The following is a 24,199-nucleotide window of genomic DNA, read 5'->3' on the forward strand; positions in this document are numbered from 1 at the left end:
TGGAAAGGATGGACTTTCCAGACAACACACCATTCATAGTTTACATCCGTGTTTCTCTGTTTACTGACTACTAGAGGGAACCACAAAGTCTGTATTTTACCTACTTAGTCATGTAACATAATTTCCTGTCTGAAACTGGACAGAGCAATAAATACACTGCTCTGAAATGTTGATATTTTCCTCACAAATTGTGAGCTATGGAAACTGTACAGTCGTGACATGTGTAAGTGGATGTAATTGCACAAAGTCTGAGAGTACTCTGAAAGCTGCTGCTTAAAAGTGTAACATTAAAGGAAACTTCTGTTGGAGCAGTAGCTAAATGATTTCTTCTACATCACTTGCTCTCATCTTGCTTTACTTTTTTCCCCCCTAACCATGTACTGCTGTTGTTAATGATATTGCAGCTTTTAAAGAATCAAAGGCAGGTGACTTCTTGTTGACTTGTAATCATGAATTAATTGCAGTTGACAAGTCTGCAGTGAGTGTTGATATCAAACCCAATACAACACAATAACTATGATGCAGATGCAACAGGGAAAATGTGCTTTTCTATACAGATTATATATATAGAGCTTTCAGAATATTTACATGTAGAAAGGACAGGGAGTATACTTTATGGTTTTCTTTTGTCCCCTAGGCCAAGTGTCTTTTGTTTTGCTATGTGTCTATGTACCAGTGTGAACTAAAATAACATCCAGAGTTACTACTAATAGTCATCTTTATTAACTGTCCTGTTCCGATACTGGGGTATATATTACATATCAAAATCCTGGGGGAAAAAAAAATCTTCCTTCCCTGTTCACAAGACTTCTGTTCAAGGTTAACTTTGTTGTTCTGTTGGAGTCTGTTAGCTGTGAAACACAGAGAGTGTAAACACATGTGAAGGAATGGAGACATGATCTGGAATGTCTTCAGTTTGGAAATCATGGTAGATCATTTGGAAGAAATATCCATGGTCATGTTTGTTGCTAAATAGTTAGATTGTTCTTTTTACCAACTGGTGCTTCTTTGTGATGCTTGGTTTACTTTCTGAAACAAATCATAGAATTCAATAAATGAAGTCAAATAGCCTTTTTTTGGAAGCAGTCATTCAGATATAAAATAACTATTTTTTTAAAATACCAGAGGTGAAACAGGATACTAGTTGTTCTTAATGTTTGAGAACATGTACTGCAGTATATGTGAGGCGCTCCCCATGCAGTAAAACATAACTCACACTGCACATCGACATCGTAAAAAATTATTTGCTTTGTCTCCCCAGATTCCTCACAAAGCAGCAACTAGAAATAATCCTTTAGGAAAGGTGCTGTACTTTTCAACATTTGGGTTTTAATTAGCTGGAAGACAAGATGCCTATTTACACAGTTCCTGCCAGGAGCCCTGCTGGGCCACGATGCACAGCCGCTTTGCAGAAGGCTTCCTCACACAATAGCCTGGCCAGCAGTAAAGCACCTGGGCAGCAGCTGAGGCCACAGGCGTTGGGAGAAAAAGATGCTCTGCCTTCATGTCCTCAGAGTAAGAGTGAAGAAGCAAATAGGACCTATGTGATTTCAGCTTGTGCGAAAGTGAGCGATGTGTCAACGTCTTTTAAATTGGAAGGCAGATTAACACTCCAGAGGAGAGCTGGAGCAAGCAAAAAATCAGCGTCCGGTAGTGCCACAGCACAGAGTACAGAAGAGCTCCAAACAGAGAAAAGACTTACTCTGCAGAGGCGTGTGAGGACTGGCTCCACAGAGAGGAGTAAAATTAATCAGAATATTGTGCCTAGAAAAGGAAATGATGACTTGGATGCACAAGGAAATGACAAGATTGCACTTCCACAGAATATTAAGGGTACAGATGGTGTTAAACCAAACCTGAAGTTAACTGAGAGTCAGTCAAGCACCAAGTTGCAGCACAACCTGAACAGCAAGGATTCCTTAGGTTTAGTTGGTGGTGTCTGTGAAAATGCTATCAACACCTGTTTAAAAGATAAGACAAGCACTGCTGACATAAAGTTTCAAACTGAAGGTCCTAAATCAGAACGGTTCGTTACCTCAAAATGTGCTAATAGGCTGCCAGGAGAACAACTGAATGAAAAAAGCAATATAAATAAGCTAGCTGGAAAGCAAAAGGTACAGCACTTGATGATAAAACACAGCAGCTTGGAAAGGCCAAGGACACCAGCAAAAGTTTTAACAGAAAGATTTGCACTTACACCAAAGAACAGCACTTCTCAAGACCAACCGTCTCTCAAGCCGGCCTCAAATGAACAAACACCTCATGTGCAAATTTTAGCCAAGAAATTCCCCAGTGTCTCCAGCTCTCTTCCTGTGAGCACAGGTTCAGAAACAAAAGTGAACACAGAAACTTTAGCTGAGAGCAGCAGTACTGAGGAAGATGCTTTCAAAGTGAAGAACAGCAAAGTGATTGTAGCTGTGCGGGTGCGGCCTCTCAGTAACAGGTTTGTATCCTGGACTTACTTCTGGTGCTAACGGTGTGTGTTGAGGTCTACTTTGTTCTTGTTATTTCATCCAATAAGGATATAGCACGTACTTGGAAATTAGCTGATACTTCATGCAACACCAAGATAGATTTTATTAAGAAATTAAATTGATTTTATAGGTGTTTGGGTCTGTTTTTTGCATATTCATTAACAAAAGTGTTTTGAACCTTAATACTCTGTATGTTTATTTAACAGGTATTTTTTGCAATGATCACTGATTTTTAAATTTTCCATTAGACAGTGAAATTACTAACTTAAAGCATGCAGCTTATATTTTTTTTCATTTTCCTACCTTTTCCATTCAGAGAGAAAACTGAAAACTCATTCCCTGTGGTCTCCATGAGTGGTTCAGAGACAATTGTACAAAACCCATCCACAAACCAAGTTTACAGTTTCAGTTATGACTTCTCCTTCTGGTCTTTTGACAAGAGTCATCCTAATTTTGCAAGCCAAGCAACGATTTATAAAACTCTGGCACTGCCACTCCTTGAAAGAGCTTTTGAGGGATACAATGCTTGTCTTTTTGCTTATGGGCAGACTGGCTCTGGAAAATCGTACACGTAAGTTGCTAATAATAATTGTTAAAATTCTGCCAATTGTTATGCAGTGTTAAGTCATGAAAGAGATTGAATGGAATAGATTTCAGAGTGAACGAATTGTGTCAAAAGGTTATTGTATATTTTAAAAATAATTAAATCAGTATTTATAACAATTAAGCATAAGTTAACTTTAGAATATTTTTATGCATGTGCACCTGACTTCTTCTTTTAATGGAGAAAATAAAAACTTCTCTGAGATTTTAGTGAAGGAAAACCTTTGTTAATGCAAAGAGCTTGTCAGATTCTCCCAGTGGTGTTTTTCACCAGTGTTTGTTATTTTGTGCATGCAGTGGCATAGTAAAGTATAGCATGTTTTTTTGGAGAAGACATTTAAGAAGTCATTTTAATTATGGTCCTTCAGAACTTTAAATAAATCCAGATGTTTGTGGCACTGCTTATTTGAAATCAAATCTTTGCACAAAATAATCCCAGATAAGCAACATTTTTAGTGTTTATAGCCAATTGTGTATACCTTATTTCTATTTTGAAATAGAATGCCTAGTGAGCTGTTTGGTTTCCAAACATGCATCTATTAAAATTAGTTTGAGTTTTATAATACCTAATCAGGTGCTATAGACTTTGAATAAAGGCAGGTGAGGACCAGAATGTTTCTGTTTGATTTACAATAAATACAGAACTTACACAGAAGTAAGTTCCCTCTCAAGTGGGTGAACTTCCATTTTAAGTGGATTAACTCAGTTTTTACTTACACTGTTGTTTTTACCTTGGCCTAAAATAAAGATAAACTCAGGATTGCAACTGTTATCCTATTTGTAGGTTTGTTGGGTTTGTGTTTGGATTTTTTCTTTCACTTTCACTTAAACAATAACTTAACATCACCCCTTTGTGTTTTGAACAAGGCTGAAATTAGTATCAGGGCCCTCTGGTCAAGTTTACACAACAATTTGTGCTGTGCAGCACTGTGTGTCTCTAGACTGCAGGGGGATTAGTCCAGTGCACTGGTGTGCTGCTGTGGCAGAACTCAACAGGAAAAACCTGCACCAGACAGGCTTCAATTGCACTGGATGTGTGCAGAGAATATAAAATGCAGGCATGGTAAGATACTGAACATCTCTAGGTTTAGACTCTTCAGTTACTGTAGAGTATTTGTTTTACTTGGGTTTTCAACCTATTTCTCAATGGATGAAATAGAAAATACCTCTGGGTATCACCTTGTCCAACTCCAGACTTAGACAAGCACCAATTTAGATCAGGTTGATTTCTGTTGCTTGTTGTTGTATAACTTAGAAGTGTGTGGCATGGCAACTGTAGAGCAGTACAGTTAACATTAAAGCTGTCTATGGAGAGTTACAAAACTAAACCAGCAGGATTTTTGTGACTGCAGGATGATGGGATTTGATGAAGACCGAGGAATAATTCCAAGACTTTGTGAAGATCTTTTCAATCAAATAGCACAAATGGACAAGGACCAGGTGATGTGCTTATGCCATTGGACTATGGGGAAAGTGATACTTTAGTGCTGACCCCTTTACTAGTGTTCATATTATTTTGCTGACTGAAATCTTATTTGCGTTGATAGCTCTGATTCATGGGGTTCCCTAAACAGTCAAAATCAACATTGTTTTGCGTCCTTAATGGCCGTAATGTGAGGAAGAAATATGGGCATGATATTTTTGTTGCATCACTAGACAAGGATTTTTTTTCTCTATATTGCATGATTTACAATTTAAGATATATGTAAGGAAAGGCAAAACAAAATCCCAGTGGGCTCCATACTTTCAGTGAAGGCAGTAAAATAGAGCTCAAAAATATGAATTTATTGTTAAACATCACGTATCAAAGCAACATACGCTGTAATAATACTCCACTTCTAGTACTCCAGCTCAGTACTCTAGCTGAAACAAAAAATAACTACCCTCACTTTGTGTTTTTTTCTCTGTGTGGTTGTTTGTGTCTGTAATGACTGACTTGCAGTTCAGTAGACCTTAACATTCAGTTAATCTTATTCAGGCAAACTTTTCCATTTTTTACTGTTCCAAATTTCTTTACTGCTTTATATTTGAATTCTAGACTTTGAATCCTAATACCTGTGAACATCTAATATTCTAATTCTCAAGCAGATTTGATAGACACTGAAGAATTTAGAGAAAGTTATTTACTGCTGAGTTTGGCTATAGAGTATAACTTCTAAAAAATACAGAGCTTTTTTTGTTCCTTTGCTTTTTGCATTGTAAGTGATTCTGTTGTAATGAATTGTCTTGAGTCTTGTCTTTCTGATTCCAGTGCTTTAGGGGCTTTACTGCAATCCTCCTTGTCTCTCAAAGAAAATGCCATTCTTTTAAAAAATATTAAAAAGGACCCAGACACCTTCAGAGGAGAGATGTGTTCTCACGACAGTATTTTTGTGGTGTTCTTAGTTTTTTTAATTGCTGTAGGTAGAATCAAGGTTTACCATTCCATTAGGTCATTCTGTTCCACGTCAGGACGCTGACAACATCAATTCATGCCTTCCCTATGACAAATACCATGCTGTAGAAGCACAGTCCCTAAGGGAAAGAGATGAGTGCAGGTGCAAACAAAACAATATTTTCATGTACCAAAAACCCAACGCTGAAACTTCTGAAGCAGCTATATATACTTTTTTTAGTGTTTTATAGCTTCCATCTGGGAATATATGGATGGAATTCTAATGAATTGTATTTTTCATCTTAGCAGAGGCATTACAGTAGATAACTTTTAAGAGTTCCTTTCAACCCAAACTGTTTCATGATATCATTTCTCTTGGAAAGTCCCTTCAGCACAAATGTTTGTAACATTGAAAATCAGGATCTGCTAGTCTAAGTTAATTTTTGAAACAAAGGATGATGAATATGTTTTATGGACTATATTAATAACTATTATTAATTTTATTAGGTTTTGTATCATCTTGAAATGAGCTTCTTTGAAGTATACAATGAGAAAATTCATGATTTGCTTGTCTTTAAAGGTGAAAATGGACAGAAGAAACAACAAGTAAGTTGCTCACAGAATCAAGTATCTGCATAACCTTTAAGGAGTGGCATTTATTCTGAAACAAAAATGCACTAATGACAAGTGATCATCGTTTTTAATCTAAGTACATTAGTTGTGAACAATGGGATTCAAGTAAAAACAAATAAAAATATCAAAACATCACCACATGACTTAAAGCAAAATGCTTGTCACTGGACAAACACTGAGCAATGCTGAAATAGAAACAAAATCATTTAGTAGAATCCAAAAAAGTTAAAATCTCCTCTTATCTGCAAAATAAAGATGATCTTATGAGCCTTTATAAAAAGTCTCCAAGGATATATCTAAATCTCCAGCTTACAATAAGAATCTTCTGTACAATATAACTTGAGTTATAGTCTTGTAATTTAGATGGAGTTTTCTTTTTTTTTTTTTTATGGTGACCTGGTTGTCTCTTAAGGAGCTGGAGGAGGGGGAAAGAAACAAGATTGTACTGATTAACTAGTTAAGTATCACTAGTTAAACCAGTTTAGCTAGTGTTTAGTGGTTGTGTATTAGAATATGTAAAACTGTAAATTAAAGAAATTTGTCTTAAGTAGTGTATGTAAGGAAGGAATTTACTATGTCTGATTTATCAAAAAATAGTACTTTCTGTGCTTTGACATTGAGCACTATCCTGTCCACTTCTGTGTAAATTAAATATTCGTTTATGACAGATGCAACAGACGGTATGCAAAAGTTGATATGTAACATCCAACTTGCTGTTGAAGTCCTTTAACCTAAGCTCAGGTGGAATTCTTATAAAGAAATTAAGACTCTACTGTCTTGTCTAAAGCAGGAGTGCTTTCACTCTGAGATTTGTCAGTGATTTTGGGGTAAGCTACTTAGAAACAGAATAGATTTATGTTGTAGAATTTTTTTTAAGATATTCCTGAGTACTAGGTCTAACTAATGCACTCCTAGTAATTTTTATTTTGAAATTATTCTCATCAGCTTCGTGTAAGAGAACATCCAGTGTTAGGACCATATGTGGAAGGCCTGACAGTGTAAGTCTTATTTGTTAACTGTTGTCTGTACTTATTTTAACAGATATACGGTGTAATCCTGAAAAAGGATATCTTGAGGCTCTATGAAAGCTTGTGTACTCACCAGTAAATTAAGCAAGATCCCAGTGTTAAGTAGTTTTAGAAAAATGCATACCCATGACTAGCTTGGTATATTTTCTTAATTGCCTTAGTGAAATCTAAAAGTGTGGAAGTCTCAAGACACCTGCAGCTTTCATTATGTATTTGTATTGTGTTTGTAACTGGGAAAATGTTTCAGAACTTAGGCAGCAGGGAAATTTATAGAAAGAATACTGAACCCAAACTTTCTAATTTTTCCCCCCACTCTAGGAACGTTGTTCGTTCTTACTCTGATATTAAGGTAAGAGTTTTTTTGTTACTAAAAGGGAATACAAGTATTTTTGCCTTCTCCTTTTCTTCTTACTGCTGAAAAATAAATTCCATGGATAGGAAGAAAATGTTTAACAGACTGTCCAGTAGTCTATGATATTTCAGCTGATTTTATGAAAGGGTGATGTAGATTAGTCCTGTATAATGGAGCTGAGTAGATTTGTACAGTCAAGTGTCACTGTTCACATTGTTATTTCTAAAGTTTAACTTTTAAGTCCTCTCTTGTAGTCATAATTTGTCTTAACTGTATATGCAAACATTTAAATCTTCAGTTAACCATCCAAACTAGGGTTTGGTTTCATGTCCTGACTTTTGTCTTTTACAGAGTTGGCTTGAACTAGGAAATAAGCAGAGAGCAACAGCTGCTACAGTAATGAATGACAAGAGCTCTCGATCTCATTCTGTCTTCACCCTTGTCATGACACAAACCAAGGTATTGCTGGGGTTTTTTTTGTATCTGGTCAAATCTGGTAGTAAAAAGTTATTTTGTGTGCTGCCCACAAAATTGTGAGGATATACTTGAAGATCTTTGAGTAAAGCACAGGGTGTTTTAACATGGCTTTCTCCACTGCAAAACTTGTTTTATTCTACATGCTTTGAGTAGATTCTGATGTCTTTGTGGTAAGTATATTTATAGCAGCAGTATAAATATGTCTAGGCTGACAGGTCTAGGAGTAGTTCCAAGTTTCTCAGTGTGAGTTTTGAGATGTAACAGGAATCCTAATTGAGGCTAGATTGAATTTCACACTGCTGCCAACACATCTTATCTTCTAAGAAGGTTAGGCTCTGTGAGGTGTGTGGCTGTGCTGAGTTCCTGCAGGCAACAAACTGGGGCAATGGTAGGAGATGCAATTTCTGCTCAGTTTCAACACACTTCACTGAATAAATGTTTTCTTGCTTCAGGATGCCTCTTCCCCAAGTGTCTCCAGGATATAGGGACTACAACTCCTCATCTGATTTACAGATGCTTAAAAGACAAAACCTGACTTAGTGACGTGAGCCTGAAGACAGAAATGGAATAGGTAGAGCTCCTCAGGAGTCTACAGACTGTCAGTTTTCTCCATTGACAAATGACTTGTTGGTTTGGGGCTTTTTGTTCTTGATTGGTTTAATTTTTTGTCCCAGTTTCCTGGATTTTCTCCTTTCTTCTTCCCCTTGCCATTCTCACCACTAGTTTATTGATTTTTCTCTTTCATTGCTGGTCCTGAGTTTTTCCACTGACTCCTTAACTGATCTTCATTGGTCTAAGTCAGTAACAGCTTACTGATTTGCATGTTTATTGGATAACTGCAATTGGATTGACTGCAGTCATCAAACTTCAGACCCAAACCCCTAGTTCAGTAATCTATTGGGTTTGGAGTTTATGCTTGTGCAGCTATTCAGCCACAACTAACTGATACTATGGTTATAAATCTGAGCTTAGTCTCCTTCAAGGGATATACACAAGAGTATACTGTCAAAAATTAAATGGCAGCATGAAATTCTCATGTATTTAATGTGAACAGCTTGTCCAATTTCTGCTTATCCTCAGGCTTTTTATTTTGGTTTGAATGCTAGCATCTCTCTTTCTTTCCAGGTAGAATTTGTGAATGAAGAACAGTGTGATCGTAGGCTCACCAGTCACATAAATCTAATTGATCTAGCTGGCAGTGAATGCTGTACAAAGGCTCAGACCACTGGAGAAAGGCTGAAGGTAAATCAAGAGTGGAAATCTGTGGAAAAGGCTTGACTCCTAAGAACACCCTTAAACTCCAAAGCATGCTCCCCTAACAGGACTTTTGGGCAGGAACTGTAGCTATAAAAGGATGTATATAGCCCTTATACTTACCAGTATTACATTGCATTTTGCCAGTGAGAGTGGGTGGTCTGAAGAAGCTGTTTGCACTGTGCAATGTGGCAGATCTTGCTTAGAACACCTCCCCCCATGATCCTGCAGAAGGAGGGAGGGGAAACTGTTCATGTGACTTTGGAAATCATGAATCAAATGTCACATGGAGAAGAGGCTTGCCCCTTTTTAGATTTTTCTAATAAGAGACTTAATTTCAAGCTGCTTTTGTAAGTTTGATGGTTCTTAACACTACTCATTTTAAAGGTAGGGTTTTTTTCTTTCAAAATGAAGATGCCTTTCCATCTTATTGTTTTGTTAATGACTGGGGACGTTAAATGTGGTACAGCTGTAGCATACATTGAAAAAACTTAATTAATCAACAGTACAGTTGATAACATCACCCAAGAAACTGCAACTGTATTATAAATATTTTTATTTTTGCTTTGTGTAGGAAGGTGTGAGTATCAATAAATCACTGTTGACCCTTGGAAGGGTTATTTCTGCACTGTCTAAACAGTCTCAAAATGGAAGGAAAACGTTCATTCCTTACCGGGAATCTGTCCTTACTTGGTATGTACATTATATAGCGATTGAAGCTTTCTGAGGTTGTGGTTTTCTCATCTATTCATGAGGCACCTCTTCCCATCCTTCCTCTCCCTCTCTCTCAAATGACCTGTGGAGGGAAGAAATTTGCCTGTTGCATCAGATAAAGTCCAAACAGGAGCTTGGTTTGTGTTTTGAGCAGCTAACCGTCCCTCTTAAATAAGTAGCAAAACCCTGGGTATATTGTATTTAATCTGTTCCAATTGGGAAATTTTGAATTTTCCTGTCAGTTTGAGGGTCAGGATTGACTGGTATTCTCATGTCCAATGAAGGCTGCTAAAGGAAAGTCTTGGTGGCAATTCCCAAACGACCATGATAGCCACAGTGAGCCCAGCTGCCAGCAGCACAGAGGAGACGCTCAGCACCCTTCGCTATGCCAAACAGGCTTGTTCAATTATCAATATTGCTAAAGTAAATGAAGATGTGAATGTCAAACTAATCAGAGGTGAGCTTGACCTTTCAGCAGTCTTTCAGGGCTGTCATTTGCATGTGTGTTTAGCTTATTTCTTATAAGAGTTGTTACTACTAATATTCTTTTGTGTTGACTGACCTCTTGTCAGCTAGACTAATACAGGTTGGGATGCCTCCCTTTTAATATTATTGTTCTTTGTGAGCTTTTTTATTTTCCAAAATGCAAGTGATATGTTAGGTTACACTTGAGAACTGGAAATATAGAAAGATGTTTTGTTTTTAAATAAATAACAGGATTAATTTTGTACTGTTGTACTGAAGTGTATTTTGCCTTCATTTTTTATGTGTACTGTGTGTCTGGTTTGTCTCATGTAGAATTAAAAGCTGAAATTGAAAAACTGAGGGCAGCTCAGAAAAGTGCCCTGAACACTGATCGTGAAAAGTACAGGCGTTATTTGCAGGAAATAACATCTCTGAGGGTAGAATTGCACCAGCAGGAGAGAAACATGGCAGAAATGCAAAGGTCAGGCACTCATTAATGTCTTAATTTAAAATGGAAATGGTAAAATTTATATGCTGTAATTTTCTCCTCATATGTTATTTTCTCCATATATTAAGGGCCTGGAAAGAAAAACTTGAACAAGCAGAAAAAAGGAAATTGGAAGATATAAAAGAATTGCAGGTACATTTTTTTTCCTATAGGACATAATAAAGAAAATATAACCTCAGCAGACCTTGCAGAATACTCACCTTGCAACAGATTGCTACGATTTCTTTGAAAAATGTAATGTAGATATTTAAATATATAAAGTAAATTGTTTTTTAACACAGAGCTCTTTTTTCTCTAGAAAGCTGGAATTGCATTCAAAATGGACAATCATTTACCAAACCTTGTCAATCTCAATGAAGATCCTCAGCTTTCTGAGGTGCTGTTGTATATGATCAAAGAAGGAGAAACTACAGTTGGAAGGTGTACACCAAATTCAAAACATGATATTCAGCTTTCTGGAGTGCTGATTGCTGATGACCATTGGTTTGTAGTGTTGTTTTTATATTTTAAGTTTCTTCTTACCCTTCTCTTTTGGAGTCATTATTTTTTCTGGCAGTGACAAAATATAGTCTTCTAGCCAAGACAAGACTGTGTAGGGATATTTTTTGTACTGCTCAATGATTAAGGCAACTACCTTCTGTTCCCTCTAGAAATCTGTTAGCTGAGGTAGTTTAGTTTCTTTGTTCATTACATTCATGTGGCAAAGGTTTCTTCTGCAGCATTTCTACATGAATAAGACCTGATCAAATGATGCTGTGTGATAGATAAATGTCTTAGATAAAGATTAAGTTCAGTGGAAAAGTGAAAAGCCTTGACAGTTCTTAATTTAATAAAAATAGACAGCAGCTTGGGTGTACTGCAGAAATATTGTTCCAAGTGCAGTCCCTGCAACTGATCCCCGAACAAATGCTGTAGGAAATGTAACTAATCAGTTACCAAAAACATGAAAGTCACATTATCAAATAAATTCTCAGATGGTAGGGTGTTGTAGTAATTTTCTAGCAGTGGATTCCTAGATATAAATATAGGTTCTCTACCAAAATATAGCCTGTCATTCATTATGTGTGTTGTACCTAAATAGTATGAAGACAATACACACCTAGGAAAACAATAGCATCTAAAGCTTGAATTTTAGTCTGTTAAAAAGCATCACTTGCAATTATCATGAGCTACTAATACTGTTTCTTGTTTTCAGTGTTATTAAAAATACTGTTGGCAAAGTAAGTATTATTCCACTTAGAGAAGCCAAGACATATGTAAATGGGAAATGCATTTTGGACCCAACAATTCTGCATCATGTAAGTAATTGATCTGGTAATAGTAATTTGTGCATGTCTGGGTTTCTTTGCTTTGTTAATATCTCAGCTTCAGACTGCAGGGTTTCTGAGAATGCTCTGTAACCATAAATATTTGTCTTTCCTCTTTGATTTCTAGCTTCACCTGCATGTTTTAAGAACTGAAAATTTGCTGATAAATCTTAAAGTTTCAGCAGAAATTTTTTTCTCCCAATAGGGTGATCGAGTGATTCTTGGGGGAGATCACTATTTCAGGTTTAATCATCCAGCAGAGGTTCAGAAAGTTAAAACACCTTCTTGTGGGACTTTGTCTTTGCATGATGGTCCAAAAGATTTTGAATTTGCAAGGAATGAGCTACTTATTGCACAGCGAACACAGTAAGTATTGATTCTTCTCGTTCTGAAAATGAGCTCAGTTGTTAATTCAACCATGCAATTAGTTTTAGAAGTAACTGAAGATTATTAATTATTTCACAAGGGGGAAAGTTGGTAAATAGCAACTCCATTTATAATGGAAGCCACAGACTTGGCTGAAATGATATACACCTCTAAGGTTCAATCACCACAAGCTAATCCAGACACTAACAATGTAGACCACTATTAGAGAAACACAGCTCCAGGAGTCCTCAGAGTAGTGTATCTCTTTAATTATGTTTCTCTCCAAGTGTATGATGAGTCTGAAAATGACTTTTGATGTTTTAAAGAGGTTTAAAGTCTGATAGGAAAATGAGAAGAACCCAAAGTAATAACCTTAGGTCTACTGTAATGGAGAATTTGAGAGACAGTGAAATGTTATTTGTACTTACTTTATTATGGGGTGTTTTTAAACCACAAGACTCATTGATTTAAAATTTAATTTTGTGTCTTAATGTGATTTAGTGAGTTTCCATTGCAGTCTTTAAATTTGTGAAAATGACGTAATAAAATAAATATGGAAATCGAGTGGATCTGAAATTCTGAAATGTTTTTCATATTTATATTGGAACTGTCTACATTTTGTCTGTGAAATCAAAACCATATAAAATATGTAAGTGTTTTTGCTAAAAAAAAAATTAAACCCTCATGAGAGAAAAAAATGTTATACTCTGTATACATCTTATAAGAGACAAACAGCAGCGATCTAAATGTACAACACTTGTAGGCTTGAATCAGAAATTGAAGAGGCACGACTCAAAGCCAAGGAAGAAATGATGCAAAGTGTCCAAATAGCAAAAGAGATGGTTCAACAAGAACTGACCTCACAAAAAGAAGCATATGAGAGCAAAATAAAATCCCTGGAAGCAGAGGTGGTAAGTTGTCATTGCACCATTACATCAGATATATCAATAAAGTAGACCAGAAACTGTAGTGTGTGGTATCTGTTTACTCAGTGCTTGATTAGCCTTGGTTTATGTGGTTTTGGTTTTCTTTTTCTCTTGCATATTATAGCAGCATGTTAGAGAATGCAAAGCCTCATTCTTAAAACAAAAGTCAGCCTAAGTAATAGAAGAAATGTTTAATTGTTTTAGAAGTTTTAAATGTATGGAATATGTGCCTGAAGGATGGGTCAGAAATGCTGTAGAAGGACTATTCCTCCTCTCACTTTTCCTTTTTGATATTAGAGAGAAGAATCTCGTAAGAAGCAAATCCAAGAACTGAATAACCAAAAAGCCACAACAAAAATACAGGAGCTGGAGAAGGCAAAGAAAAGCCTTGAGCTAGAACTCCACTTCAATAAAAAGCGTTTAGAAATGGAGACCTTAGCTACCAAGCAGGTAATTGAAAAAAAAACTTTTAAGGCAATAAACTCTGGTTTGGTTGGGGGGCTTTTTTAATTTGTTTTTTGAAAATCAATTATTGTAAAGAAAATTATTTAAAGTACTTCTATGTGATTTTATGCAGAAGAACTGATGTTTTGTTTGCAATCTGAGTATGTTAATATATTAATGTTGGGGATTAACTAATGCTGACCTTATTTCTTAAATAATGTGGATGGTTTTGTTCCTGTACCAAAATTTAGCAACTGTTGCCTTTGGCAAAAGTTATTAATCCAGACATTAATGTAAGCAAGACTGAGTCTTGGCTGGTGTTCATATGTATCTGACTGCTGCAACAAATAGAACTTTTTTTAAAAGCCTGTTCCTTTTTAATTCCAGGGGTTTTTTTGGGTTTGTTTTTTTTTTTTTTTTTTAGCATTGCAATGTGTAAGCAAACCCAGAGAACTGTCAGTTTGAAAATTAATTATTTTATATTAGCATAGCAGATGTCCAGTATAAAATTAATTTTGTGCGTCTTTAAAATGCCAGGAACAAAAAATTTAGCTTCAACAAACAGCATTGAGTTTTAGATTTTTTTAAATTTATTTTTTTACCACTGCCCATTTTCCTCCAGGCTCTAGAAGACCATACTATTCGTCATGCAAAGATAGTGGAAGCTCTGGAAGCTGAGAAGCAGAAGATTGCTGAGGAAATACACGCCCTTCAGAAGAATGCTGGAAGTGGGAATAAACCAGCGATGAGTATGTATATGCATGATGTTACAAAGGCAATGCTGGCTTCTCTTTTTTCTCAGTGGGCATGGGTGATGGGTATTGATACAGGAAATTTTTCTGTTCCACTAATACTTCTCTAGTAATCTCAGGAGCACAAGAAGAGCCTTCTGGTTGTTACAATCCTTTCTATTCATCAGCTGTATTGGACTGTGTTAAAAGCTCTGTTTAATCACACTCAGGGTGGCTAGGTGGACATACCTGTAGTCTGTATTTATTCCTGTTACTTAAAAGTACTTCCCTGTCTGTCTCCACTGGCCAGGCATTAACTGAAATAATTGGGGAAACTGGAGTAACAGAATTAATTTTCTTCAGTTTCTTATTTTGGATTAATAATAATAATAATATAGTGTCTAGTCTTATGCCTCTGTTTTTGAAATACCCTTTACCCAACCATTTAAAAGGGTTATCTTGCCTGAAAAGATAATCTTTTCCCAATATGTTGGGAATTCCTGGAACTGTTGTTGGCTAAATTACTTTTTTGCTTTTAGGTTGTGGTTTCTTTTCTACCCTTTATTTTTTAACCCTAAAGTTGTTGCATCACATCATTTGGTTCACTAAATCAGTGTGTTCTATATTCTTTATTAGTTCCACTGAACTGGAAGTCTCTGAAGCTGTCAGTGATGATTAAAGAGGCTAATGCCATTAGCAATGCATTAGGGAAAAACACTGTTTTCTGCAGGTCGGTATCTGAGTTAATTATTATGTGTGTATGTAATAGTTATATAATATTTATGTATATATTTGGGGGTGGATTCAGGATGTGCAGTGAGCTGTTGATGTTTCTTTTAACAGTCTTGTGCAATTGAACATGATAAATTTATTTTCCAAGCTATTGTTAGTTAAGTGTGTAGCTGAGCCTTGGTATTTTGAAATGGGACTTTCTAATTTGAATTTTAGATCAAAACTTTAAATGTATGCTATAGACAGATAATTTTGAATTTAGTGTGCTTTGAGGTGAATCTTCTGATGCCCACATCCATCTTTCTTTGGTTCACGTAATAAAGTGGTCCTAAAGCACGGTAACTGAGATGCATGATGTCTGAAGAAATTTTTGTGCACGGGTCACGTTTTTAGTCTGTATAATCCAACCTACAAGTATCTTGTTTATTTTTCCAATATTAATGTGGTTTTTTTGTCTTGATTTCTGTTGTTGTCTTTTTTTTTAACTGTCTCCAATTCTTAGGCATGACAAAATTGATGATAAAACAGGAACAGTGTCTTCTATTCAGGTGCAGGTTCGCAACATCAAACTGGGAATAACAACTTTTTGGAGCCTAGAGAAATTTGAATGTAAACTAGCAGCAATGAAAGAACTCTATGAGGTCAGTAACAACTGAAGAACTAAAAACATGCAGATGCCTTTTTCCATCAAACAAAAAGAATGCAATAGAAACTAATGACTTTATTCAGGTCATTTTGTGTAGAGAGTGAGAAACAGTAAAGCAAGGACTGCTTTGTGATTCTTTTGGTTGTTCAATTCTTTTATATTGTAAAAGAACTTGTATTTCTAAATTGAATTTTCATTATTATGTTCTATTTATCCATATGTTGACTACTTTATTGCTTTTCTTCTGTTTAACTCTTCTCCTCCCCTGTTTCCTTTATTTTTTCAGAGTAATGATAGAAATAAAGCTGTTGTTGATGTGTTTTATGATCCTGCTGATGAGTGGGAACCTGACCTTTCAGACAGCTCCATTTCCTTGCTTTCCAGAAGAAGGTAAAAGTAATTTGTAGCTACTCTCCTACGCTTAAAACAAAGTAAAAATTTGTGTAGCTATCTAAATATACTTTTGTTCCACTCTTATACACCATGTCATGTGGTGAGTCTTCTCTTGTATTCATTTATTCTCTTGGATTTCCTCTATGGACAAAAAAAAAAAAAAAAGGAACAAAAGTTGTGTGTAGAGCTTTCCAAAGCATCAGTGCAGAGTGAAATGTGTAGTTTTTAATGTTTCCTTCCCACTTCTACACTATCAAAGCATTGTTTTTAAGGAGTAAATCGCATATGGTCTGGGATCTTGCATTTGAAGTTTTAGCCTTATAACAACAGTATTTATAACTGGCTCACATATTCGTGCAAGCTGTAGCTCATCATTGAAATGCTTGATGAGGAGAAACGCTTTTCTTTTCAAGGTTTTTCATGTTCTTTTACCATCCTTTCTTAGAAGTAGAAGCTTCATGAAGAACAAGAGAATTTCTGGATGTTTGTCTGAGATAAAATTGCAATCTATTCAGAATAAACAGACTTCCTATATATCAGGTACTTTCTAAATGGCAGAACACCTTTCATTTCATACTGAGAATCTGAACCTACTACATGCATAAAATGTGGGTGCTTCTGATGGTTGTTTGAAAACTGTGGGTTGGAAAGCAAAATTAAAAATGTCCTGTTTATGAAACCTTCAAATTTATAATGTCAAGCTGTTAACAGTAGGGGTTTCTGTATTTTTGATTATCCTTTCTTAGGGCAAAAACTTGCTGACCAGTGCTTTATGAGCCTAATTTAAGAAATTTATTTAAATTTAAAGCATTACTCTGTTTAACTATGTGGGTTAATTGGAGAAAGATGCTGAATCCTGAAACAGTAATGTAGAGAGTAAATTTGCTTGAGTTGTTATTAATTAAATTACTGAGGTTTCCCCAAGCTTTTGGCCAGGTTTTACAACCTTTTTTTCCTGAAGTATAGGATGCTTTAGTCTTCCAAATGTTTGAATGCATTCAGTTAGTTTAGATTGGCTGGGTTTTATTTTTTGTTTCTCTGTAGTTTTAGTTTTGATTGTTGAAACAAATGTATTCATGTTAAAGAATTTCACAATGGAATTTCTCTTTGTACTAGCAGAACTTATAAACTATTTAGAACACTTCACACATTTTTTCTGGATGACTGTCTTGAGTAGGTGAATGTCTGTATAAAAGTCATTAAAAAGACATGTGGACTGCTCACTCCTGTGAAGAGTTTCATGCATGTGTGTTTTGCTTTTACCTTGTACAGGTTCACTGAACAAGTCCAGCGTATGCTCAAGCATTTCTGAATTGTTTCTTCCTGGAATTTGCAAGGAATCTATAAGTTCAGCTTTAGATTTGCTGGAACAGAATTATGAAGGAGGAAAAAGCATAGCAGATAGTCTCCTAACTAATTTGTTAATAATTTTTTCTGGAGCGTCTGCCATTTCCAAAGCCTATGAACAGCAAGATGAAGAATGTCAGGAAAACTGTAAGTCTCATTTTCATAGTGGTTTAAACATTTCTAATGACTTGTCTTTCAGATGCACAAGCATTTATGGTTGTCAGTCACAAGAATTAATGTTCCTGTGTTCATTTGCAAAGGAGATGGATCTGACAGATCTCTTTCTCTTGTAGTTTTCTCTCTTGATCGTGCTGCTCAGTCCTACAGCATCAAAATTGTCTCTGCTTTTGACCAGATTGTGGTTATAAGTAAACTCTGGCTTAATAATGTCCAAAAGTGTTCTGGATTTAGAAAAGTTGATGAAGAAATGAAACAGGAAATAAAGAACTTGGGAGGTTATTTACAGTTGCTGTTGCAGGTAAAGCATATTAAAAAATTAATCTGTGTATAGAAAACTTCTCTGCATTAATGCAGTATTTATTATAGACTTGCTAAAAGCACTTAAATGTCCAGTGTGTGTAAGAACAAAACAATGCACCTAAGGAAGATAAATAGCCAAGGCTGCATTTTTTTCTGGCTAAGCTGGTAGTTGCCTGTGCTAGTGGAGAGTAATGCAGTCTTTCCTGTGCCCAGGCCCTGACAGAAGCATTGGTTCTTACTTATAAAATGATAAAATTAAACATGCAGTAAGAGAAAATGGTAGTTTAGACTATGAAGTGCTGCTATTTATGAACTCATAAACCAGTGTCCAGTGAATATTATTTTTGTGCACACTACAGCCTTGTGAATCTTTTTTTCTTTTAAAGCTATGTAGTATAATAGTATGGTTGCTCTGTGGTTGCAAGGCATGATTTTTTAGCTGTGATAGATAAGCCATTGGAAGTAGTTAGATGTAAAGCTGAAAATGCCTGAGTATTGTGTGCCAGGATCTCTTGCTGTATGGAGAGTGTGTATTCTTCGACCAGAAGTGCTTTCTAGCATCAGTGAAAGATGTGCCTTTGTTTCCCAGGGGTGTTCTTCAGATATATCCTCGATGGTAACAGAAGCATGGAGCAAAGTAAACCAAACAGTAAAACAAACAATGAAATACACAGGACACTTGGCAGTAGTCACAACAACTGATATTTCATTTCCTGAAGGGAGCAACATTCCTGCCTCTAGTTTACAGGTGAAGAAATGTTTCTTAGAAATACTGATTATGAATAGTAATTCTAGAGTTGAGGTCACACTTACTATCAGTAACTGTACTCAGGAGTAAATTATTCCATATAGCAACTTCATCAAACAAATTAAGTATATTTAGAGTTTATCTAATGCTTCAAATTTAGGGTGAAAATGCATGTATTAATACCCTTGACTTTTTTTTCCTTAAAAACCACATAACTTGAATCTGTGTAAGTTAAACCTATGAAAAGAAAGAAGTGTACAGTGCTTTTAGGACTGTACCTGCACTGAGATAATACAAGTCTATCTGTTTCACTGAAATTCACTACTTATATTTTAGTAATCAGTATCTAAGTACCACATTGAATATGCAAAATCTGACCTGAGCTCCTGTAGTCCAAGGAAGACATGTGTCTGAATAGACCTGCACTGAATAATTTGCTCGAAATGAAATTATTTCTAGTGTACTGTAGAAAATCTGTTTTAGTTCATGACCACATCAGTTTCTTTAACCATTGCATTTGGGACCTTTGTTTTAAAAGGAATTTGTACTTGCCATTCATGATGGAGTAGGCTCAGGACTGGAGTGTCTCATTGATGCTGTACAGGAGAAAGCAAGAATAGTACAGAAAGAACTTGTGAAACAATGTCCACAAAATGAGGTGAGATGAAATGAAGATTAAAAACTGCTACTATATCTTGGAGGCACTTGATCATGTTTTGTTTCTTGTGCTTGTAGTTTAAATCATTAGGATGATGCTGTAGGGAGTTACACAAAGTAGAGAATAAAGTATAAGGAATAAGCACCATGGTGAAAAATATTTCTGCAGCTGTTTGAAAATTCCAGTAGGGAAGTTAGGGTACCCCTTGGAAGCACACCACTTTCTTAGTGGGTAAGCCCTTTTGACAGAGAGCCTGACTGAATTCCAAGAAAATACTTGGGAAAGACTGAAATCTTCTGATGATAAATTGTTCCTCTCAAGGAAAGCAAAAATTTCTTCCTACTCTGGTGTCCACTGTTGTCATTCTTAATCCTATAGATAATAGTGAAACCATCCAAAATACTTTATTGCAATGTCTTTTGCTTAACTCCCAAATGCTTTGTGTTTCCAGCAAGTGGAACTGAGCACTCTGCTTTCCAAATAATGCTGTTCACTTGCAGCTAATTCTGAAGTATTTGCTGTATGTGCTTGTCTCTGGTGCAACTACTGTAAGGATGGAAAGAAAATGCCAGAGCTACCCCTGCCACTTAGAATGACAGTGATACAAAGTTACAGGACAACCTTTCTATAGTGAATGTTTAAATATCTTCATTTAATCCTCCCCTAGGAAAGGGTTTAAAACCTTGCAAATGTAGTTAATGTTTTCTTAGAAAAATTGCATGTTTAGATGCAGAAAATGCTATTTCTTTTGGGTATTTCTCTCTTTAGTATGTTATTTCTCTCTTTTAGTATGTTAGTGTTTGTTCTTTTTCTTCTAATGTACAAGTCAAACTTGAATGAAGTGTACAATATAATTAAAAGTTTCTTTGTAGATTCAAAATCGAATAAAGGATAATGTGGTGTCATTAGCCAGATTCCTTGAAAATAACATGTCTTACTGCAGAAAGGTAAGAGAAATTATTCCCAAAATGTGTGCTTTTAGTCTGGTATTTAAATTTTAAGGATACATTTATCTAAGAAGAGGTATGTGTGTGTATATATATATATACACACACATATGCATACTGTATATTTACGATTGCATGATAACACTTCCTGTCACAGCAGCGTTCCTGTGACTGGAAAGCTAACTTTCCTTACTACTGAATTTCCACTCAGAGCTCTTTTATTTTAATTTTACTTAAGATAAAGAATTTCTGGGAGTACTTGTATTTTCCTTTTTGTGCTGATCATGAACAGTTTAACTACTTGTTTTGGTTTTTTTTTAAGTTGAAAGATCAGCTTTGCTAGTGTAATTGTTTTATGACTGCTGCCACAGTTTATGACCATAGTTACTGGTATTTTGAATTAAAAAGCCGGGATAGGTGGTTTATCTTCTAATAGCCAAGCATTTCCTGGATTTTCATACCATTTGCTTTTTTCTTCTTTTCCTAACCCTGTCAACCATGTGCAGTTGTGCATGCTTTTCAGTGTTGTCATGTATGACATGACATTGATTTGATTTTGTGTTTCAGCATTGGCTTGATCTATGTGACTGAAACCATAATAGGCATGTTCAGTAGTTAATACACTGTGATGTATTTGAATCTCTTGAAATTGCTCTTTATTAATACAGAAAGAAACAGAGTCTCAGCTGCCAGAAGAAGAGTCTGTATATCGAGAAATAAAGAAGAGCACTAAGATTGCTGTGAAGTATTTGGAATTGGAACAGTGCCTGACTGAAGTCTGTCAAATTGTCTCTTCCATGTTACAAGGTATTAGCTGAGTTACCACCAGTAACCTACAGGCTACAGGAGACTTGCAAAGCAAGGGAGAGGCATTTTTGGTACCTGCAAAATGCTTCATTTGATTCTTCTTTTTCTGTTTTTCATAGGGTTATACAGAAACACCAGCCCTCTCAGGAGCTTTGCAGAAAATATTTCTATCATTGCTGGATATTTTAACAATTATTTCAGATTATTTGCCTTGTCTTCTGCAAACAACCTTATCCAGAAAATGCATGTGCCTTTTATGAACCTGGAAGAATTGGACTCTCTGGTTGATTCCCTTATTACGAATTTTGAACTTGAACAAGGACAGCCATCGCTGCAATCTCAAATTATTTGTAATGAAACTGCTGAGACTCGAGGAGGACAGGTTGAAACAGGTCAGGTTGAATCTGGTTGCAAATGGAACGGGATTCCAGAATGCACACAGACTCCAGAGCTTTCACCTGGTAGGATAGAATGGGTATAAAATGTTATTATGAAGAAATTAAAGAGAACTCTTTCCTATTGCAACATATCAAAAAATGCTACAATTTATTGCTAATATTATTAGTGAGTGAGTGGTTGGAAAGTAAAATGCCATGTTTGTATAAGTACCCTATATTTCACCAAAGAAAAAAATATATTCCTAAAGAGGCTGTCAAACTTCAAAATATAATTACTTTTGTTTTAATAGAAGTCTATTATTACCTATGTTTATAAAAAATAATTTTATTTTTTTAATTTTTGCTTCACCTCAGCTGCATTATAATCTAGTAATGCTACTGCAACTTGAAAGTGGTTTTATGCCTTTTTTTAAACAGAGAAAAAAACTTTGTATTTATTTCTTTAGAGGAAAACAACGCGAGCTAGTAAAAGTACTTTACAGCCTTATTTGATGAATGTTTTTAAAGTGGTTTTTAGCTCATTGAAGAATCTGCACTTAAAGTATCAGTGATGCTGTTCAAATGATCTGAAGTAAGTTTGTTGGGTTTGTTGTTAGTGAGTTATCTTTTGATTGCTGAAATAATTTTCTCTACTATTCATATTGGAAGAGAAGCATATCTGTTCCTAAATAACATATAAATTATCCCAGGTTGTAGAGATTTTCCCAATCCACTACTTCCTCGTGCTTGTTATCATTGTTTAACAAGCCAGCAGTGTTGAGAAATTCCTAAGGTAAAAGCTAAGGTTTTTTCCTATACATCAACGCATCTGTTGTGGTTTAAGCCCATCTGGAAGCTGAGCGCCACAAAGCCACTTCCTTGCTTCCCCATCAGTGGAGGAGAATCAGAAGGGTAAAAGTGAGAAAATTCCTGGCTTGAAATATAAACAGTTTAATAGGAGAAGCAGAAGCCACACACACAAGCAAAGCAAAACAAGGAATTAATTCACTGCTTCCCATGGTCTTCCCCATGGGCTGCAGGCGAATCTCTGGTCCCATGCCTGGAGCATCTCCCCTGCTCCAGCACGGGGTTGTGGGTCCTTCCCACAGACTGCTGTTCCTCATGAACTGCTCCAGTGTGGGTCCCTTCCACAGGGTGCAGTCCTTCAGGATAGCCTGCTCCAGTTTGGGTCTCCCACAGAGTTACAAGTCCTGCCAACAAACCTGTTCCAGCATGGTCTCCTTTCTCACATGTCCACAGGTCCCTGTCATGAGCCTACTCCATCACTGGCTTACCCTGGCTTTCCCTCCATCAGGCCCACCTGTGCCAGTGTGGGCTCCTCCATGGGCTGCATGTGGATCTCTGCTTCCATGTGGACCCATCCACAGGTCCCAGTCCCTCTGACTTGTGTTCACACTGGAGTTCCAGTATGTCCAGTACAGCAGCACAGAAACAGCAGCCATGCCCTGGCCATGTGCCAGTCCCTGTGCATCACCTCAAAATGTCCTCAAGCACAGCAGAGTGAGGGGATCAGCAGCACAACAGAGGGAAAGCAAAAAGCAGCCACAGATGAGCACAACACTAATGTACTGTAAGGCATTGGGCCCAGGGCAAGCACAGGAGCAGCCAAAGAGCAATAACAGCTATACATTCCATCTAACACATTCCAATCAAAGCTGTTATCTCGAACCTTCTGAGCCCCACGTTGGGCATCAAAATGAACTGTTGTGGTTTAACCCCAGCTGGTAACTCAGCCCTACACAGCTGCATGCTCACTGCCTCCCAGTGGGACTGGGGAGAGAATTGCAAGAGTAAAAGTGGGAAAAATCAGGGGCTGACATAAAGACAGTTTTATAGGAAAAGAAAAAAATTGTGCATGCAAGCCAAACAAAACAAGAAATCAGTTCACTACTTCCCTTGGCCAGGCAGGTGTTCAGCCATCCCCAGGAAAGCAGGGCACCATCACATGCAATGGTTACTTGGGAAGGCAAATGCCATCACTCTGAATGTTCCCCCATTCCTTCTTCTTCCCCTCTGTATACTGAATATGATGTCACATGGTCTGGAATATCACAGCTGTGTCCTCCCCGCTTCCCAAGCACCTCTATCCTCTTCCTCAGCATGGCAGTACAAGAAGCAGAAAAGGCCTTGGCTTTTATAACTTCTGCTCAGCAATTAAAAAAAAAAATTCTCTATTTTATCGTTGTGTTCAGCACAAATCTAAACAATTGTCCTATACAAGCTACCTTGAAAAAAAGTTAAAAAATTAACCCCACCTAAGCCAAAACCAGGGCAGCTTCCAAGGTGGATATTCATGGCTGAAATCTCTTCTTCCAAAGGAAGATGTTCAACATCTTGAGAATTTCAGTCTTGAAGGACATGTCAGGCTCTTGGAACTCTTATGTGAG

At 36.5% G+C, this 24,199-nt stretch overlaps 1 protein-coding gene across 2 annotated transcripts; it reads left to right on the plus strand.

Moving 5' to 3' along the window:
* The first annotated feature begins 1,349 nt into the window (after positions 1–1,349).
* KIF14 (kinesin family member 14) lies at positions 1,350–22,297 on the plus strand. Of its 2 annotated transcripts, XM_041479608.1 has the most exons (30): positions 1,350–2,443; positions 2,791–3,045; positions 4,430–4,517; positions 5,959–6,057; positions 7,030–7,082; positions 7,431–7,461; positions 7,816–7,923; positions 9,067–9,183; positions 9,770–9,888; positions 10,194–10,366; positions 10,708–10,855; positions 10,951–11,014; positions 11,181–11,365; positions 12,078–12,180; positions 12,395–12,555; positions 13,319–13,466; positions 13,779–13,931; positions 14,548–14,674; positions 15,293–15,386; positions 15,891–16,029; positions 16,321–16,424; positions 16,873–16,967; positions 17,700–17,921; positions 18,068–18,252; positions 18,844–19,002; positions 19,541–19,660; positions 20,039–20,138; positions 20,531–20,607; positions 21,276–21,414; positions 21,534–22,297. In XM_041479608.1, exons 1-30 carry the CDS (start codon positions 1,350–1,352, stop codon positions 21,893–21,895), a joined length of 5,022 nt encoding a protein of 1,673 aa, XP_041335542.1. In that variant the 3' UTR covers positions 21,896–22,297. The 2 variants fall into 2 exon arrangements, with proteins under 2 accessions (XP_041335542.1, XP_041335543.1); XM_041479609.1 differs by lacking the exon at positions 20,039–20,138 and having other exon boundaries at positions 20,533–20,607.
* The last annotated feature ends 1,902 nt before the right edge of the window (positions 22,298–24,199 follow it).

Source organism: Pyrgilauda ruficollis, unplaced genomic scaffold, assembly GCF_017590135.1.
Source record: "Pyrgilauda ruficollis isolate IOZ18807 unplaced genomic scaffold, ASM1759013v1 scaffold49, whole genome shotgun sequence".
In the NCBI taxonomy this organism is placed as follows: domain Eukaryota; kingdom Metazoa; phylum Chordata; class Aves; order Passeriformes; family Passeridae; genus Pyrgilauda; species Pyrgilauda ruficollis.

Excerpts from the sequence above, each read along its gene's own strand:
- KIF14 (XM_041479608.1), top strand. The coding sequence starts at position 1,350 with ATGCCTATTTACACAGTTCCTGCCAGGAGCCCTGCTGGGCCACGATGC. Across the intron at positions 11,366-12,077 it reads CTGATTGCTGATGACCATTG|TGTTATTAAAAATACTGTTG; the intron begins GTTTGTAGTGTT and ends TCTTGTTTTCAG. Across the intron at positions 15,387-15,890 it reads AAAAACACTGTTTTCTGCAG|GCATGACAAAATTGATGATA; the intron begins GTCGGTATCTGA and ends TCCAATTCTTAG.